This window comes from Natator depressus, chromosome 3, assembly GCF_965152275.1.
Source record: "Natator depressus isolate rNatDep1 chromosome 3, rNatDep2.hap1, whole genome shotgun sequence".
NCBI classification, from domain to species: Eukaryota; Metazoa; Chordata; order Testudines; family Cheloniidae; genus Natator; species Natator depressus.
In genome coordinates this window covers 207,283,677-207,301,954 of record NC_134236.1, presented here as the reverse complement: position 1 = coordinate 207,301,954, position 18,278 = coordinate 207,283,677, and the positions used below count along the sequence as shown (strand labels likewise).

The 18,278-nt window shown below is 43.7% G+C and overlaps 1 protein-coding gene across 1 annotated transcript in view; it reads left to right on the top strand.

The window, feature by feature from the left end:
* TTL (tubulin tyrosine ligase) overlaps positions 1 to 14,677 on the top strand; it is a 31,594-nt gene extending 16,917 nt beyond the window's left edge. Inside the window, exons 6-7 of the mRNA XM_074949812.1 lie at positions 4,005 to 4,148; positions 13,264 to 14,677. Of these exons, the coding sequence (XP_074805913.1) occupies positions 4,005 to 4,148; positions 13,264 to 13,378 (259 nt within the window). The 3' untranslated portion in view covers positions 13,379 to 14,677. The remainder of the gene's footprint in view (positions 1 to 4,004; positions 4,149 to 13,263) is intronic.
* The last annotated feature ends 3,601 nt before the right edge of the window (positions 14,678 to 18,278 follow it).

Here is an 18,278-nt window from a genome sequence, read left to right as displayed (position 1 = left end):
TGCTAAGCACTTCTGTTAATAGGGTGGAGATGATGCAAAGAACTAACAAAGAGTTGCTTCGTTTACTCAGTGCTCTATCCTGTGTACTGAATGAAACAGGGTCCTGTGGGAAAAATGTGATCATGTTAATTACAGACTGTATTGTAGAGTCATAGAAGATTAGGGTTGGAAGAGACCTCAGGAGGTCATCTAGTCCAACCCCCTGCTCAAAGCAGGACCAACCCCAACTAAATCATCCCAGCCAGGGCTTTGTCAAGCTGGGCCTTAAAACCTCTAAGGATGGAGATTCCACACCTCCCCAGAACCCATTCCAGTGCTTCACCACCCTCCTAGTGAAATAGTTTTTCCTAATATCCAACCTAGACCTCCCCCACTGCAACTTGAAACCATTGCTCCTTGTTCTATCATCTGCCACCACTGAGAACAGCTGAGCTCCATCCTCTTTGGAACCCCCCTTCAGGTAGTTGAAGGCTGCTATCAAATCTCCCCCTCATTCTTCTCTTCTCTTCTTCAGACTAAATAAACCCAGTTCCCTCAGCCTCTCCTCATAAGTCATGTGCCCCAACCCCATAATAATTTTTGTTGCCCTCCACTGGACTTTCTCTCTCCACAGCCTTTCTGTAATGGGGGGTCCCAAAACTGGATGCAGTACTCCAGATGTGGCCTCACCAGTGCTGAATAGAGGGGAATAATCACTTCCCTCAATCTGCTGGAAACACTCCTACTAAAGCGGCCCAATATGCTGTTAGCCTTCTTGGCAACAAGGGCAAACTGGTGCCTCATATCCAGCTTCTCGTCCACTGTATTCCCCAGGTCCTTTTCTGCAGAACTGCTGCTTAGCCAGTCGGTTCCCAGCCTGTAGCAGTACATGGGATTCTTCCGTCCTAAATGCAGGACTCTGCATTTGTCCTGTTGAACCTCATCAGATTTCTTTTAGTCCAGTCCTCCAATTTGTCTAGGTCGCTCTGGACCCTATCTCTACCGTCTGGCATATCTACCTCTCCCCCCATCTTAGTGTCATCCACAAACTTGCTGAGGGTGCAATCTGTCCCATCATCCAGATCATTAATGAAGATGTTGAACAAAACCGGCCCCAGGACAGACCTCTGGGGCACTCCGCTTGCTACCAGCTGCTAATTAGACATTGAGCCGTTCATCACTGCTCGTTGAGCCCAACGATCTAGTTAGCTTTCTATCCACCTTATAGTCCATTCATCCAATCCATACTTTTTTAACTTGCTGGCAAGAATGCTGTGGGAGACCCTATCAAAAGCTTTGCTAAAGTCAAGGTACATCATGTCCACTGCTTTCCCCATATCCATAGAGCCAGTTATCAGGTTGGTCAGGCATGACTTGCCCTTGATGAATCCATGTTGATTGTTCCTGATCATATGCACAGGAGGGCTGAATGAGGGTTGCATGGGCAACCTCAATATTGGCATTTCCTAACTTTTGAGGGTTTCACATTGCAAACGGAGTGTCCTTTTGACTAGTTTTTTTTAAATGGATGTAATATTGGCTTATTGGTGGATTCCCCTCGTTACATCATTGCTGGCCCCAGGTTATTCCATAATTTGCTCAAAATGTGGTTTCTTGCCCCTTTCTCCGGAGAAGCTGGTTGTGGGCTGAATAGACCCAATTCCTATGCCTGTGTGTTCTCAGAGGAACAAAGATACAACAGAAGGGTTGGGATGATATAGCCGGGAAGGAAAGTCATTCCAACTGGAAGCAGAAGGCTGTATTGTGATCTCAGGCTTTTATATTGATTTTGTAATCTAAAACTTTTCACTGTTTAGAATGCTCCAGTAATGTGCCTAGGAATAAGGTTGCAGGCTCATTATAACATCCTGTTTAAACCCATTCCCTCAGAAATGATAGGAGCTATTTCAAGACATTCCTCTCGGTATGGTTTCCTGTTACAACAAGTTGGTTCCTGTCCTACAGCTGCTGAACCATGGCATGACATTCCATCATGAGCTGACATTTCTGGACACCTGCTCAAGCAGATAATCAGCTGAGCTCTTTCAAACTGCTGCATTTCTGTGGGCTGGTTCACCATTCGCTCTGTTTCAGTGCTCTTAGACTGATTTGTGAAGCCATGTGTTGTACACTTGGGTTGGATTCAGTATGACTTGGCACTAAGGTGCAAGTCTGTAGCCCAGCAGCTGGAGCAGGGTCTGCAGTGCTTTCTGCATTTGTTCCATCCCATGGGGAGAGGAGATGCACAGAGCTGGATCTCCCAACTTGTCTATGTGCTGTCCTTGCACATTGCTGCACATGGGAATCCTAGGGAGCTGAAATCTTGGTAGGAGCTGTGCGTACCTCTTGCACAGCCCCCTGCCAACACGCTCCCCTTTTATACACCAGACCCACCCCAGTCCTCTGCCATGAGAGCCTCCGCTGACTCCGGGTACTAGCTGGCTGGAACTGGCTCTGCAGCAGTGAGGTACAGTAGAAAGGAATGAGGTAGATAACAGGCACTTCCCCCATCCTGACCTCTTTGTGCTGCTTATGTGGACAAAGGGGCTAGAATCTGGCCCTAACTTTCCTTGGTGGGGGAAGCTCTCAGTGGCACAAAGCTGTCCTAGTCTACTCCTGCGTCAGCTGCCCCTCCCGCCAGCATTGGGGTGGGCTGAGCGTAGCTGTGCTCCCCCGGTTCTCAGTTGGCATGTGATCTCGTGTCCCTAGGCAGCTCTAACGTCCAGGCTGGAGGGCTTGTGGATCAGGGAACTGTAACTGGCCCCCTCATAGCTCCTTTCTTTCTTGAACTGGGGGCATCGCTCTAGAGAAGCACTTGAGCCAGTGTGTGATATTGCATCAGGCATGCTTCTCCCCCAGCTGATGCAGCTAGTCCTGGTCCCACAAATCCTTGCTCAAACGAGTAGCCTTGGAGAGCAGCCCAGTGGAAGTCATTGGGACTGCTCAATTGTAAGGGTTTACAGTATTGGCTCCAGTTTTGTTGCATATATTGGACCCTGCTTCCTTCAGACTTAATGTAAACTTTAATTAGATTTATGGCAATTTAACAATACCACCTTCATTGATGTTAGTTGGGGCCCCCTGCATCGCTGACTTATGCCACACTTACAAATATGCTTTTGCTTTGCCTTGATGAAAACCCAGAATGCTTATCATGTGCACAATGTTTATTCTTTAGTCAACAAATGCAGGTGTGTGTGGAGTTTATGTATACATACACATATACTGGGTAAGTACATATATACATATATTTGTATTCTCTACACTCGATAGTTTGTCAAAGCATCCTGTGTGGTGAATAATAATCGTGATTGTCTACTTGAAAGAGAAATCCTGTTTTAATGGATAAAGGTTGTTAATTAGGTCACACCCATGTTGCTGGGAGGTCACTCTTGCATGTCTAGTGTCCATAGTCGTTCTCTTGTTCTAAATGCAGATAACAAGAGAGCACGTCTCGGTGCTCGTGATTAGTAGTCTGTTGTGCATCATTCCTTGAACCGATTTTGGCTTTATGCCATTCCGTGTTGTTGGAGAACTCAGAAAACGTGTTGAGTGTCACAGGAACACGTTGAGCTGCTTCAGAGATGTGCTAAATGATAGATTTTGTAAAGAGTTGTTTTAAAATCTTCTTTGTGCTCTTGTGCATTTCTTTCTTGTTCTAAAGCCTGTGGTGTTATGATGTGTCCCTGCCATATTCAATGCTGGTCCAACTCTCAATAAAATCAGTGGTACGGCTTCAATGGGGTTTGGATCAGGCCTTTAGTTAGCGCAATCAGATATATTTTTGCATGAGTCAGATTTTTTTACTATCTCTTTTTATTTTTGACTGGGCACAATAGCAAAAAGTAATAATAGTAAGAGGAACAAGTCTGTTCTTGATCCACTGTTTCCATTTGCTTTTCCCACTGCACAGTGCCCTTCTGATCGCTGTGCTGTGTGTCTGCCTGCTCCAGGAATCTAGAATTATTGCTCTTAAATGTTTATTGGCTGCTAAGTCAGATTTTTTGCATTTTTTCCTTTCGCAGAAGCTGCCTTATGTGTATAGAGCCTGCAATCAGCACCAAACACCTTCACTACCAGAGTTTCCAGCTCTTCGGCTTTGACTTCATGGTAGATGAGGAACTGAAGGTCTGGCTAATCGAAGTCAATGGGGCCCCTGCCTGTGCCCAGTGAGCATCCTCTTCCTGTAATAAAATGGTAGCTCCCGTGTACCAACAGCACGGCACACCTGGTCTCTTGCTGCTGTAGTTCTGAAGAAGGTGTTGGCTTTCCTCTCTGCTTGGTGGAAAGCTATCATTCCTGAAACTGAGACCAGATACTTGCCTCCAACACGTAGCCTGCTGCTCCCTAAGCTTGGCGATCTAGGTGACCCTGCCTTGAATGTGCTCCAGAAGGCGGCCCCTCGCTGTTGTGTGGGGCTGGAGAAAGCTCCCCCTGGCTGTAGTGCTGCAGTAGCTACAGCCACATGGCACGCCTGAGTTCTGCCTCTGTGCCAGAAGGCACATTTCCGCTCAGCTGAATTTCTGTAACTTACACTATTTCTCAGCAGGAATTTGTCGTTATCCCTCTCTCCAAGCCCAGCAGCAGCATGGTCAGGGGAGGGACTTACTGGGAGAGGCCCTTTGTACCGGTGGCTTTTCCCCAGCAGTAGCGTGGGCCAGTCCAAAGGCTGAGATGCCCACTCCTGGACTTGTCATATGAAAAAAGCTCTGCTGTTCAAGTATCTAGCTCCAGTTTCAATCTGTGAATGAAAACTCTATTTGTGAAAATGTAAATGGAACTGAGAAGAGTTTTTTTGGTTCTTTTTATACCTGTGGGAAACAGGCAGAAATTGTGGAACTGAAGATTAGTGGGGGAAGGGGAATGGGCAGAGTCATTGGTGATTAAGGCGGGTGTGGCTAGTGGGTGGTACTGACTGCCTCTGGATGGTGGAGAGGTTAGTGGATGGAGATGTAAACAGTTCAGGGACTTGGTTTACTAAGGACTGGCCTTGACTTTCAAGTTAGGTCAACATAGATACGGTGCTCAGGGGTGTGAAAAATCTACACCCCTGAGCACCATAGCTATGCACACCTAGCCCCAGCTGTAGAGACAAGTAGGTCAATGGAAGACTGCCTCTGTTGACCTAGCTACCATTGCTTGTGGAGGTGGAGTTCCCACAGCAACGCAAAAACCCCTTCCATCACTGTAGGAAGCACATACACTGTGGCACTACAGTGTCACAGCTACAATGCCATAGTTTGCCACAGTAGTGCCCTAGTCTAGATGTGGCATAAATCTAGGAACTTCTGGAAGGTTGGCAGAGCATCTGATAACCTGGCTTTATATAAAAGCTGGCTAGCTTATCCTATTTTTCAGCTTTACCAGCCTTGTTTGTAGTGTGCAGTAGGTGGCTGTTTCTCATTTCAGCTATAACAGGTGTGAAAGCTGCTGGTCAATACTACGAAGGCAGTGATTAGAATTTACTGAGTTCACGCACTGATACTTGGTATATATCCAACTTAAGATGTATAATGTTGAAAGAGGTGGTAAGGAAACAATCAATTGAATGAATTGAAATAATGAGAACAGATTATTCTTCTAAAGCAAAATACTTACATTGTCAACAATTGTGAAGTAGAAGGATAGAAATCATTTGTGCTCATCTCTAACCATGCAGAAAATCAGTTTCTTCAGACTCTTCAAGAGCAAATGTACCATTGAATGAAACTTTGTCTGTTGAAGTGTAAGAGAAGAACACCGATGAGTATGATCCTGGAAGTGAGACTTTTTTGATGCTGTCACCAAAAGGTAGGTGCAGTGATCATTTAAGTCTCTGTCCCAGGCCTTCCAGCAGCTCTTCACTATTGGTTCCGTTCAGGAGCAATTTCTCCTCTTCTGACAGCCAATAAATAGCAAAGAGCAATTGATGGTTGTGCATTAAAAACAACCTGAAATGCAAATACTTTAACTAGATAAGAAGGCAGGATGCTTCCTTCATGCCAATAACAGAATCCTCTTCAGTGGTGCACGACATGAGCACTTTACTTAAATTCTAACAAACTGAATTCCTTTATTGAGCATGTGCCAGAGGAACATCATGACCAGTTTAAAGGCTCTATTTAAGAGGGTCAGCTTCTAGCAAAGAAAATGCTCCAGGCCTCCTCAGACGTGGCAGCCACTGCAGAATGGTCTAGTTCCACTGCGGTGGTCATGAGAAGAGTGTCTTGGCTGCAGATGTTGAGCTTTCCGAGAGAGGTTCAGAGTGCCATTGAAGAACTCCCCTTTGACAGTTGTAAACCCTTTGTGGATTTGACAGATGCTTCTCTACACAATTTAAAGAAGTCGAGAGCCCCACTGAGATCTCTTGGAATTTATACTACTGAAAATAAGAGGAGATTTAATAGGTCTCTATCACAGACCATCTGAACCTCTGGCCAAGAGACCAAGATACTCAATAAAGAAACCTCCGTCAGCTATGATTACATCTTCCCAGCCATTCACTTCTTCTAAGCAACAGTGCTGATGGCTCAGTCAAGAGTCTCAAGCATCCAGTCAATAAGTATTTACAGCTGCAAAGAAAAAAACAAATAATACTGTGTCCATGTGGGTGAAGATGCCATCCAAGGAAGGGGTGAAATATGGGAGAGAAATCTTTGCCATTTCCTTGGACTGAGCATAAAAAGATGATGATTTTCAGAGATGCAGTCATCCTAAACTTCTTATGTACAGTGTGGGCATTCAGCACACTGCTTATACCTCACTGAGAAAGAAGTAAGGCCCAACACAGTTCTAGTGCATGTTGTGGTTCAAATCTTCTTCCACAGACACCATTATCCTCTTGGTTGGTTGAAAAAGGAGGATGGATGCAATAGTAGTGGAACAATCAGGAAGACTGTATCTCTACACGTGCATCCAACTCCTAAAAGTGTTGGAACTTGAAAATGAGAAGAACTTTGATCAAAATACAGCTTGGCTTCTGCACCACAAGGGTTCTACAAAGAGGCACTAAACTTACAAAAGCAAATGAGGATTGTTTTGAAAGGACTTGACAGATTACAGGTGGCTGACACTGTCATGGTATCCTGGGAAATTTGGTTTGACCTAATTTAACAAAGAACGGCAATCACACGAGGACCAGATTTTAAAGTGATTCAGAGAAGCTACAGAATCAGTCATGCTGGCTAAGCAATAGACAGATCTCAAACACAAGGGCATAGGTGGAGCCCAGAACAGGAAGAAGTGCCTGCATCATGCTGGTTGGAATATAATCCTGAGTTCCTTCCTTGTCGCATTTTAAGACGAAGATCCCGATTTCTACCCCAAATATGTTTGTGAAGGAGGATTTGCGCCATAGTTCATTGCATCAAAATGGTGGAAAAACTGTAGAAGCAAAATCACAGATGACAGAACAGTCAGCTTTTAAAGGACCTGAATCAAATCAGCATCAATTGAATGTCTGTTTAATCCTCTGGGACTGGTTTGGTCATAAGTGTAACAGGCTAAGTGCTGGAAAAGCAAACAATTTGGGGAAATGTATTGGCTTCTGCGGAAAGCTGCAAAATCGTTGTGGGCCTACCTAGTAGACTAGGGACAGACTCATAGAATCATAGAATATCAGGGTTGGAAGGGACCTCAGGAGGTCATCTAGTCCAACCCCCTCCTCAAAGCAGGACCAATCCCCAGTCAAATCATCCCAGCCAGGGCTTTGTCAAGCCTGACCTTAAAAACTTCTAAGGAAGGAGATTCTACCACCTCCTTAGGTAACGCATTCCAGTGTTTCACCACCCTCCTAGTGAAAAAGTTTTTCCTAATATCCAACCTAAACCTCCCCCACTGCAACTTGAGACCATTACTCCTTGTCCTGTCCTCTTCTACCACTGAGAATAGTCTAGAACCATCCTCTCTGGAACCACCTCTCAGGTAGTTGAAAGCAGCTATCAAATCCCCCCTCATTCTTCTCTTCTGCAGACTAAACAATCCCAGTTCCCTCAGCCTCTCCTCATAAGTCATGTGTTCCAGACCCCTAATCATTTTTGTTGCCCTTCGCTGGACTCTCTCCAATTTATCCACATCCTTCTTGTAGTGTGGGGCCCAAAACTGGACACAGTACTCCAGATGAGGCCTCACCAATGTCTAATAGAGGGGAACGATCACGTCCCTCGATCTGCTCGCTATGCCCTACTTAAACATCCCAAAATGCCATTGGCCTTCTTGGCAACAAGGGCACACTGCTGACTCATATCCAGCTTCTCGTCCACTGTAACCCCTAGGTCCTTTTCCGCAGAACTGCTGCCTAGCCATTCGGTCCCTAGTCTGTAGCTGTGCATTGGGTTCTTCCGTCCTAAGTGCAGGACCCTGCACTTATCCTTATTGAACCTCATCAGATTTCTTTTGGCCCAATCCTCCAATTTGTCTAGGTCCCTCTGTATCCTATCCCTGCCCTCCAGCATATCTACCACTCCTCCCAGTTTAGTATCATCCGCAAATTTGCTGAGAGTGCAATCCACACCATCCTCCAGATCATTTATGAAGATATTGAACAAAACCGGCCCCAGGACCGACCCCTGGGGCACTCCACTTGACACCAGCTGCCAACTAGACATGGAGCCATTGATCACTACCCGTTGAGCCCGACAATCTAGCCAACTTTCTACCCACCTTATAGTGCATTCATCCAGCCCATACTTCTTTAACTTGCTGACAAGTATACTGTGGGAGACCATGTGAAAAGCTTTGCTAAAGTCAAGAAACAATACATCCACTGCTTTCCCTTCATCCACAGAACCAGTAATCTCATCATAGAAGGCGATTAGATTAGTCAGGCACGACCTACCCTTGGTGAATCCATGCTGACTGTTCCTGATCACTTTCCTCTCGTGTAGGTGCTTCAGGATTGATTCCTTGAGGACCTGCTCCATAATTTTTCCGGGGACTGAGGTGAGGCTGACCGGCCTGTAGTTCCCAGGATCCTCAATGATCTTTCTTACATTTTGGTGAATTATAGAATTGGAAGGGTGGGGTATTTTTGGACAATAGCTGAGGGTTTATATTCAAATAATACACGTGCTTTGGTTTCATTTCATAAAACCTTTCCTGGGTTTTTTCACTGGTGTGTTTTGTGTTTGAGAGAAATTGCTAAAACTTAAAATCCAATGGCAGGTTTCAGAGTAACAGCCGTGTTAGTCTGTATTCGCAAAAAGAAAAGGAGTACTTGTGGCACCTTAGAGACTAACCAATTTATTTGAGCATAAGCTTTCGTGAGCTACAGCTCACTTCATCGGATGCATGAAGTGAGCTGTAGCTCACGAAAGCTTATGCTCAAATAAATTGGTTAGTCTCTAAGGTGCCACAAGTACTCCTTTTCTTAAAATCCAATGTTTGTTTTAAAAAAAAAAAAAAAAAATGAGAAACTTGGGTAAAAGGCACTTTTGGGTGACATTCTATTGTCCAAGTAATTTAACTATCCAAATATTAAGCAATATATTTCATGAACAAATCAGCAATCTCTATCAGTGGAACAGTGGATAGGAACAGGTTTAATTTAATGTTGCGTAGAGAACTCTATCACCTCACTCTGCTCCCAGTGGTGCTTCTGGAGCGCCTGCCCATTCCCTGTTGTTGGTGCAGCTGTATGCTCTTGACCTTTTGGTCCCAGTGCTCAAAAACAAGTGTTGCATGCCAAGATGAGGAAAATCCAATTGTAATCCTTCAAAAGAGTGTGTTGCTGATGCAGTAGGCCTGCATATGCTAGCAGTTGCTCTGTGGGAATGTGGTTTTGAAGAGCAATTTAAAGAATGTGTTCTTCATACTTCAGACAAGACAGTGTATTTCACCCCTACCCTGCTGTACTATGAACAAGATATAGGGAAGCCTAAACCCATGTAAATGTGGGATTGGTTTATCATTGGCTATAATAAATATCTCAAATAGACCTGGAAAGTATATCATTTGTGTAGAGCTGCATCTCAGATGTTGAAGACAGATCCATGTTGCATCAATGCCTGCAAAGGTGTTCAAGAACCATTCACCCTAGTGAAAAGATGCCCTTGTAATGCCACCAACTAGATCTGCCAGGAGTTGGTTGAACTTGCGCACGTGAGCTTCTGGAAAGAAGTGTAAATATTTTGCATGTGAGGAGTGTGGCCTGGCGTGGTGGTAGAGGAGCATCTGTGTTGGGCTCCTGACTCAGGGGCTCTCCTTCAGAAACTGCCTGTGACAGGCTGCCCAGCTCTTGTGTGGCCCCTGGGCAGCCTCGCTCTGGTGGTGACTCTGGAGGAAAGCTCACTGAGCCAGACAACAGCCTGTGGCTTTGGGAGTGAATTCCCTGCCGGGGCTCAGAGGCAGCTCAGGAAAGCACACTCCGATGGAAACTAGGTGCAGATGGGGAGCTTATTTAGACTCAATGTTGTATCAGAGAGGTGTGTTACTCCCAGAGCAGGGGGAGAGAGAAGGAGTTTGGGCTGACCAGGGCAGGGAGCTCTGGGGAAACAAATTCAGTTTATTCAGTGCATTCCATCTATGCACTCTGAGACTCTTTGGCGAGTTGGTGTCAAATTGGCTTAAATTAGAAGCCCTATGATAAAACCCTAATGGAGAGGGTGATCTGGGTTCAAACATGAACCTCTGGAGAATCTCTCTTGTCATTGCACCCAACTGCAGAACCCTTTCTAAGGAAGTTCATCTTTCCTCTCTGGTTTGAGAGGCCATATCCGGAAAGGAGCAGCGCAACTAGGGTTTGGCGGTCAGCCTTTTCACTTGCTAAGGGCTTCTGTTTTTGCTGATAGCACTGCATAAGGCCCAGCCACAGAGACAGGTTTACAGGAAACGATTCTTGACAGCTAAGGAAATCAACACAAAGGTCCCCCAACTAGAGACAACACTGGGCATTCTGCATTAAAACAGAGAACTTGTATTAATATTGCAGCAAGAACTGATGCTATTCAGAAACGGATGCAGGACGTGGAATTGACACAGAAGCCAAAAGAGTGAGAGAATGTACAGGTGTGGGGTGTGGAACCTTTAATTTAAAAAATGAAATACTTAACCAAAGGCATGTTTTGTGTTTTAATTTACAACTATCAAGATGACTTAAAAAGGAGAATGTTCTCTTCTCCTAGCATTCTTTAAAAACTGGTACCCGGAGGTCTAAGGATCCATTAGAAATGAAAGAGAACACAGAATGCTTCCCAGAAATCCATCTAACACTATGGTTGGGAGAAAGACACTGACTTTCATAAATTGTCAGATTTGATACAGAAATCGTCTACTGAAAGCAGTGCAGGAGAAAGGATCTGGAAGCTGAAGGTATGCTGAGCCAATTGCACAGGTGAAAAGACCTTGTTAATCCTGGTAAAGAAGGCCTTGGTAGGGAAAAAACATATCAGCCTCTGTTATCTCCAGCCCCATTACAGTACATCTTCAACAGAAATTGCCTTGTTTGTTTTAGGACAGTGACAGTCACCAGAGATGAAGAAGAACATCTGCATCATTGAAACAGATGAATATTCCATCAACATGGCACTCGTTCGTCAGTCCTTGTATGCAATCTATAAAATCCAGGAATGTCACTCTGTCACCCTGAAGCCTTTTATCTTTGTAGAGTCAGTGTGAAGCGATGGGCACAGCTACAAGCATGGATGAGCGCTCTTTTTGTTCAGAATATAACCAGGTTCTGTCGTCACCGGATTTTGCAGTCTATCACTGTCCAATTTTTATGTTCTCAGACACTCTCTGCTTTTTTACACATGCGACTTTACGAATTACACCCATCCAGCAGCCCAGACTTTCAGCTACTAATATTGTAACTAACTGACACTAGACGTATTGATAGTGCCATACCATCCTATGTCAGTAAATGTAGGAAGGTCTAGAGTTGTCTAACCTGGGCAGTCTTAGCTGTGTAGCTCTTGCTAAGTTAAAATACCTTATCAAATATTGATGCTGTTCACTAGACTGAAGTTTGTCTGGTCGTTCTGTCTCACGTTGCCCCACAAATAAGGCTTCTCCTCTCGTCAGAAGGTAGGCCTAGTTGAACAAAGTCCATTGTTGCTATGCCAGAGATTAATTTGTCCCTTCTTTAATTTTTTTGTGTGTAAAAACATCAAAACACTGCTCAGAAGATCATTGGTTTTGAGTTTGATGCTTGGAGAAATTGTGTGTGTTTCATAAACTGTGTGTGTGTGTGTGAGAGAGAGAGAGAGCGAGAACAATTATACTAGACTGATCTTAGGTTGATTTGTTTTTCCATTATTCTCTACCCCCTTTGGAATAAGCCTACCTTGATCTCTGTTGGCAGTGCCCCTTGGCTGGTGCTGATAATACCAGCTTCATGAAACTTACTGTGAAGAAGCACAACTAACTCTGCCAAACCATTGAAATCCCTGTGCAGTGCCACACAAGCAAACCTCATTTGCTGTTGCATCCTACTGCCGTGTTTCTTTGCAATACTGAAGCATCAAAATTACATGACTGCGATGGGGGGGAGTGGGGGGGGGGAGTGTGCACCTGCTGTGGACTCTTCCACAAATGTGCTAAGTATCTTCTGCAGCATTGACATGGTCCCTGAATTGGGGTTTCCATTTGGCAGCAGAGATCTCCACCAAGTTGGCTTTACTCTTCTCTGCCCATTTTGTATCAGATGAGGAGACCTGAATGCATATGACATGGAGCTCTTTTTGCTAGGTTTTCTTACTACTACAGAATTAGTGGAGTCTACGCATCTCATGATTTAGGGTGGAGTTCTGCTCTCAGGTGAACATGAGAGAGTCCCACTGGCTTCAATTTGAGCTGCACGTCTGTATCTAAGTCCAGGATTAATACCTACCATAGGAATGGTTTGGTAGGAACATTTTCTATTATAAATAGGATTAATTCAGTGTGCTAAACAGTAATTTGAATCTCACGTAATTGTGAAGATCAGAAATTTTCTTTTTTCCCCCCAAAAATGTCTTGTGCTTCAGTTTAATGTTTCAAGTTAAGTCTCTACTGCTTTTGTTCTATAATCTATTCTGACAGTAAATAAATGTAGAACTACCCACTAATGTGATCTTGTAGTCCATTGCAATAGCTACTAGAAGGCATGGATTTACGATTCCATCTTTGCTTAGATGGAGAGAGAAGTATAGTAAAAGGGATGAGCAGCCTCCCGGGTAGTGAGAGAGGAAGCTAGAAGGGAAAGGGGTATTTATACTTATGCCAAGATAATATAACTGCTGCTAGGAAAACTTGAATGAGGGTAAAGAATGTTCAGTGTGTCTCTCTTTTCCTGTTAAAATATCTCATTCTGATTTTTCTCTCTTCTAGGAAACTTTATGCAGAGCTTTGCCAAGGTATAGTGGATGTAGCCATCTCTAGTGTCTTTCCCCTCAGTGACACAGTACAAAAGCAGAGCCAGCCATCAATATTTATGAAGCTGTGATGACAAGACCATCCTAGCGAGACACATGGGAGAGCTGCCATCTATCGATTCTGAGGGAAGGCTGTTGGATCGTTGACTTTAGTATCATGCCAAAAAGGAGGAAAGAGAGACAACTTTTTGGAAATTCACGAGGAAAATATAAATAAAAGAAGGCTTCCAAGGAGAGTCCAGGATGAGCCAAAGTTGTTCAGACAACTCTGCTTGTGTTTCACCAAACTATGCTTTGGAAACAGCTCATGTGACTTTAATAACTGAAGCAAATCTCTCTGGGAGAACAGCAAAATAATGTTTAAAAAAAACCAGGGATACAATAATATTGTATTATCTCGTCCTTTTCTAAAAAGAAACCTTTTTTCCTTTTTTTTAATAAGGCAATTTAATGAAGAGTACCATTGATGTGGGTTTCTTGGTTCATCACCTGCTGCAGTTTTAGTGCCTTAGCTCAGTCCCCAATAGGTAACTCCTTTTTGTTCCTGCTCCATTTGTGTAGAGGTGAAAAGTGATCTTGTTTTGTGGGATGTGTAAAAGAAGAAAAAGTTAATTTTAAGTCTGTTTTAAAATCAGCTAGCGAAACACCCAGTAACGATATGGCAAAGGTGGCACCACTGAGGGTACTGTATCTAATGTGATGAAGTAGCCTAGGGGTTTAAGGAGGTTTTATTTACTTGTATCCATTGTCTAATGAGATTTGAATCGGTTGTCTGTCAGTCTGACGCAGTTGGAACCCCTAGAAAACAAGTACTCAGCCCCTCCTCCCTCACCGATCTGCAGTTTTTAGGGAGCCTAGGTTGACATTCTTGTTGAGAGCGTTGCTGTAACAGAGTCTGACTTTCCTGGAAGGCTTGTTCAGAGGGGCATTCAAATTATCTTAGTTCAGCTCTTCTTTCAGTTTTTATGCTTTTAATACCTTCGTTTTTGTTAACCAAAAGAACACCAAGGGACCCTGGCAGCCTCTTTAAGATGCATCTGAGGCTTGAAAAAAGAAGTCTTTCAACCCCACCAGTTGTTTCCCTTTCAACCCAACCAATTTTCTCTCTCTCCATTGGACAAACATTGCATTTTTTAGCACTTACAAGTCAGCACCACTGAAACATGGCTGTGCTTTGTGCCTTAAGCATCATCAGTCAGTAGAAATAGGCTCACCTCTTGGGGAAAGCATTTGATGATCAGCTGGTGCTGCTGTAGAACAGCAGGGAAACTCTTGTTGCATATTGTGTTATATTGTGATAACCTTTTAAAAAAAAAAAAAATTAGGTCAGTGAATGTAGAAACTCACGTTTTTTAAGTATAACCTAAATAGATATATGAAATCCTGGGAACATTCCCCACATCATAAACAGCCCCTTTAAGTTACAATTTTTAACCTAAATAGGTTGGCTGTGTTTCTTTGTAGAACACAGTGGGGTCCCTAATAGCAAACTGGGTACTATAGATCATAAGTGTGTTCCATATTGCAATGCAATGTGTTGGAAATTTTCAGTAGGAATAGAGAGGTGGAATTTTAAATTTAATCTTAGTGTTTAAGAAGTAATAATCTGTGTCTGCAAATGACTAATACTAACAAGATCCCCTTTTTCAAGGAAACCAGTAAGATTTCTATAAGTTATTACGCGTTTTCAATACTAAGCTGCTGCAGTTCTCCTACATGCATTGCATGTTGCATCCTAGCATATTTTAGTTCTATGATTAGATTTTTTTTTCCTACATATTTTAAAAGGTCAGTGAAATGAGGCAGCTTCCTACCAAACAAGTGTGCATGACTGAATGAGAAGCAGAGTCTGATACAGAAAAGCATGAGAGACTTGTTTAGAAGAAGGATCTCTTGTGTGGTGCATGCACAATCCACACAGGACGCTGTTGTGGAACACTGACATCTGCACCTGAATCAAATCCAGCAAGAGTTCTGGCTCTGCTGGTCGGATCAGAACTACGTTCTGTTGTCTCTGACAGTTGCTTTGGGTTGAGGATACTTACATTAATGAGGGTGACCCAAGCAAAAGGAAAATGGCTCCCGCTACCAAAAAAAAAAAACACATTTAGGAGGTTCCAAGCTTCTGATTGGCTGAGTTTAATAAGCATTGAGTTAAGTAGTCTAATTTTTCCCTCCAGTGAAATGTCTGAACACTCTTACACACGTACCTCGACTTACAGCTGAGATTTCCCATCTCTGAATTGTTACCAGGGTAGAGTTCTGTGAATGAATGAAACTGTCACACTTTGCCAAGTCACTGGTGTTCATAAATCTTGGCTCTATAGCAAAGGGAGAGACAGAAGCATTTCTGAGAGGTGTACGGAACTTTAAATCCCATTGCTGGGGCGCACTGGGGGAGTTTCTGTTCCATACCTTAATTATTTTGATCCAGAACAGCTAGATTTGGGGACGGACTCAGCCACTCATCTTAAAAGTCTGTCTATTTGAAAACTTTGGCTAGGTGGCTATCAGATTGTCACTTCTGCCAAAGCGCTTCATACTCTTGCTGGCTTCATTTATTTACAGCAAGTAAATAACTTACTTCACAACTCTTCACACCATTGCTGCTTTTCTGCAGATCTCTGCAATCTAGCATTGAAGCTGCAGAGGTCGTTCCATTGGTGTGAGTTTCCTGCTGTAACGCCAGTTGAACATCATCTGTACATCAAGCCAGACTGCAGGTGAGACAGGAAACATCAGTGAAGCAGTTAAGATTCCTTGACTAGCATTCTTTCCTTATATCAGATGGCAAAGAACAGGCCTTATTCTAGGGCTTGTATGGGGCTGCCTGAGCTCACTGTCAAGAGCCCAATTACCTTGCTTGGCAGAGGGGCAGTGTAAGGCCAGGAATTTTGTTTTGCAAAGGGAATAGCCAGGTGATTTGAGTTGGGTTTTCACGACTGCAAGAAAAAAAAAGGAAAACTAATTTTAAAAATTAACTTGAAGTCTCCATTACTGTGGAGGCCAGGAAGTCTATGAGGGGGACAGACGGGGTTTGTACTGAAATGAACCCACAGAAAGCCTCAGTGGGGAATGTTGGATAATCCTAACTCATGTGACTACAAACCTAATAAGGACATGGGCGCTATCATTAAAACATCAGTCAATATTTGAAGCGTATGCCCCCTTTAGTGTAATCTGTCATGAATTCCCAGGTACTGGAGTTATATATAGGGCTGTCAAAATCCAATGGCTAGCAGATTGCCACCATCACCATAAGAGGCTGCCCCTCTGATACTTGATAACATAAGTGTGTTGCTGCTGTGCAAACTTCTCTTAAGCAGTAAGTGTGAAATGAGCTCAAGTGTTGTATATAAATATCTGTGAAAATTTGATGGCAGATGTAACGTGCATTTGAACTATAAAGTGGTTGAAATATTGTATTCCAGAAGTTGACAAGAAAGACTGCTCTCACTGTGTGTACAGTGAGCTCACGTGTGTGTGGTGGGGGTAGAAGTTCCAAAAATTGATGTCTAAGTTAGGGTCCTATGTCCATAAGGGGCCTGATTTTTCAATAGAGCTGAGCTCCCAGCAGCTCTCATTGATTTCATGAAGAAGCAAAAAAAGGCACAAGCCCAAATTTTAAAAAATTCTTTTTAGGTCACCTTTTATTTCCATTTCACTGATAGCAGCACTAGCTAGATAGTGAAGTGCAAATGAAAAGCCATCTGGCTAATACCAGTCAGTCAAATGGAAATCAAAGGTGACTTTAATTGAAAGTGATGAATTTAAAACCTGGGTTTGCCCCCCTGGTTTCTTCCTGATGTGTATGAAGTGAGCCTGGAACCTGTGGTGAGGTTTGGCTTTGCGCGTGTTTTTACCTTTAGAAGTAGCAGGAATGTCAGTCTGGTCTCATTGGTCTTGCTGGATGTTGGAGGACGTGTATTGTGAGCTCTCATTCATTAACTCATTACTCGAAGAGGGAAGGTGGTGTGGACTATTTAAGGCCATGGCTACAGTAGAAAAAAGGTGGGGAAGTGGTAAGCTCATGTTGGCTACCCTGTGTTAAAATCCTAGTACAGACAAAGTAAGTTGTAGCTTTACCACATGTTAGCTGGTCAGAGTAACCCCCAGGTTACCCCCCAGAACTTACCTGACCAGAATGTATTAAAATCACACCGTGCTTTGCCTGCACTCAAATTTTAATGTGTTAGCTAACATGTTTCAACACGCATTTTTCCCGGTGAAGACAAGGGCTGGCAAAGATGTCCTTTATTGAGAATGTGTATCAGACATGGAAGTAAAATAGGTATGAACCAAAAAAAGAGTTTAAACTAAAACTCTCTCCCCTCTCAGCTTTCGCTCTTGTGATACCCTCATTTTACTAGCTGGTTAGCCAGTTAAGACTGGGCTGGAATGTGTAAAATAAGTTAAGGGAGGGGGGATCTTAAAGGTCTTAGCCCTTTTTTACCTCATAAAGAAGTGAAGAAAAGGCACAAGCCCTGAGGCAGTTGACATTTTCTTCCTTTGCAGGTCGCCTTTAAGAATTAGTAAAGGTTCAGCAGCTGTTCCTCTAGTGTGTTCAGTGTGTTCCTGTAGGGAACTTGTTGTATAGGATATATACATAGAGGAGAACATCTGCTTAGTGTGAGTCCAGCTAGCTGGGGCAGTAGAACCCTTCTCCACACGTGCTCTTGTAAGCATCTTGTTTGTGTGCTGTGCTCCTAGGGGAGACTGACAGAGCAAAGCCGTTAGCATAGTGTGTGAGATGGATCATGCTGAAGTGACTCCAGGCAGCCTCCTCCCACCCTGGTTTGATGGTCCCTGGATGAGCCTTGCAATCCTGTAACAGTAATCATGGGACTATTGTCATTCAGGTGTGGGAAAGTCAGAGAGAGAGATCTTACTTGTTGTCAGGATGTGCAGTTTCAGTGGGGTGACCTGCTGAGCAGGTAGGGACTGTCATCTGTGCCCATCATTTTACAGTGG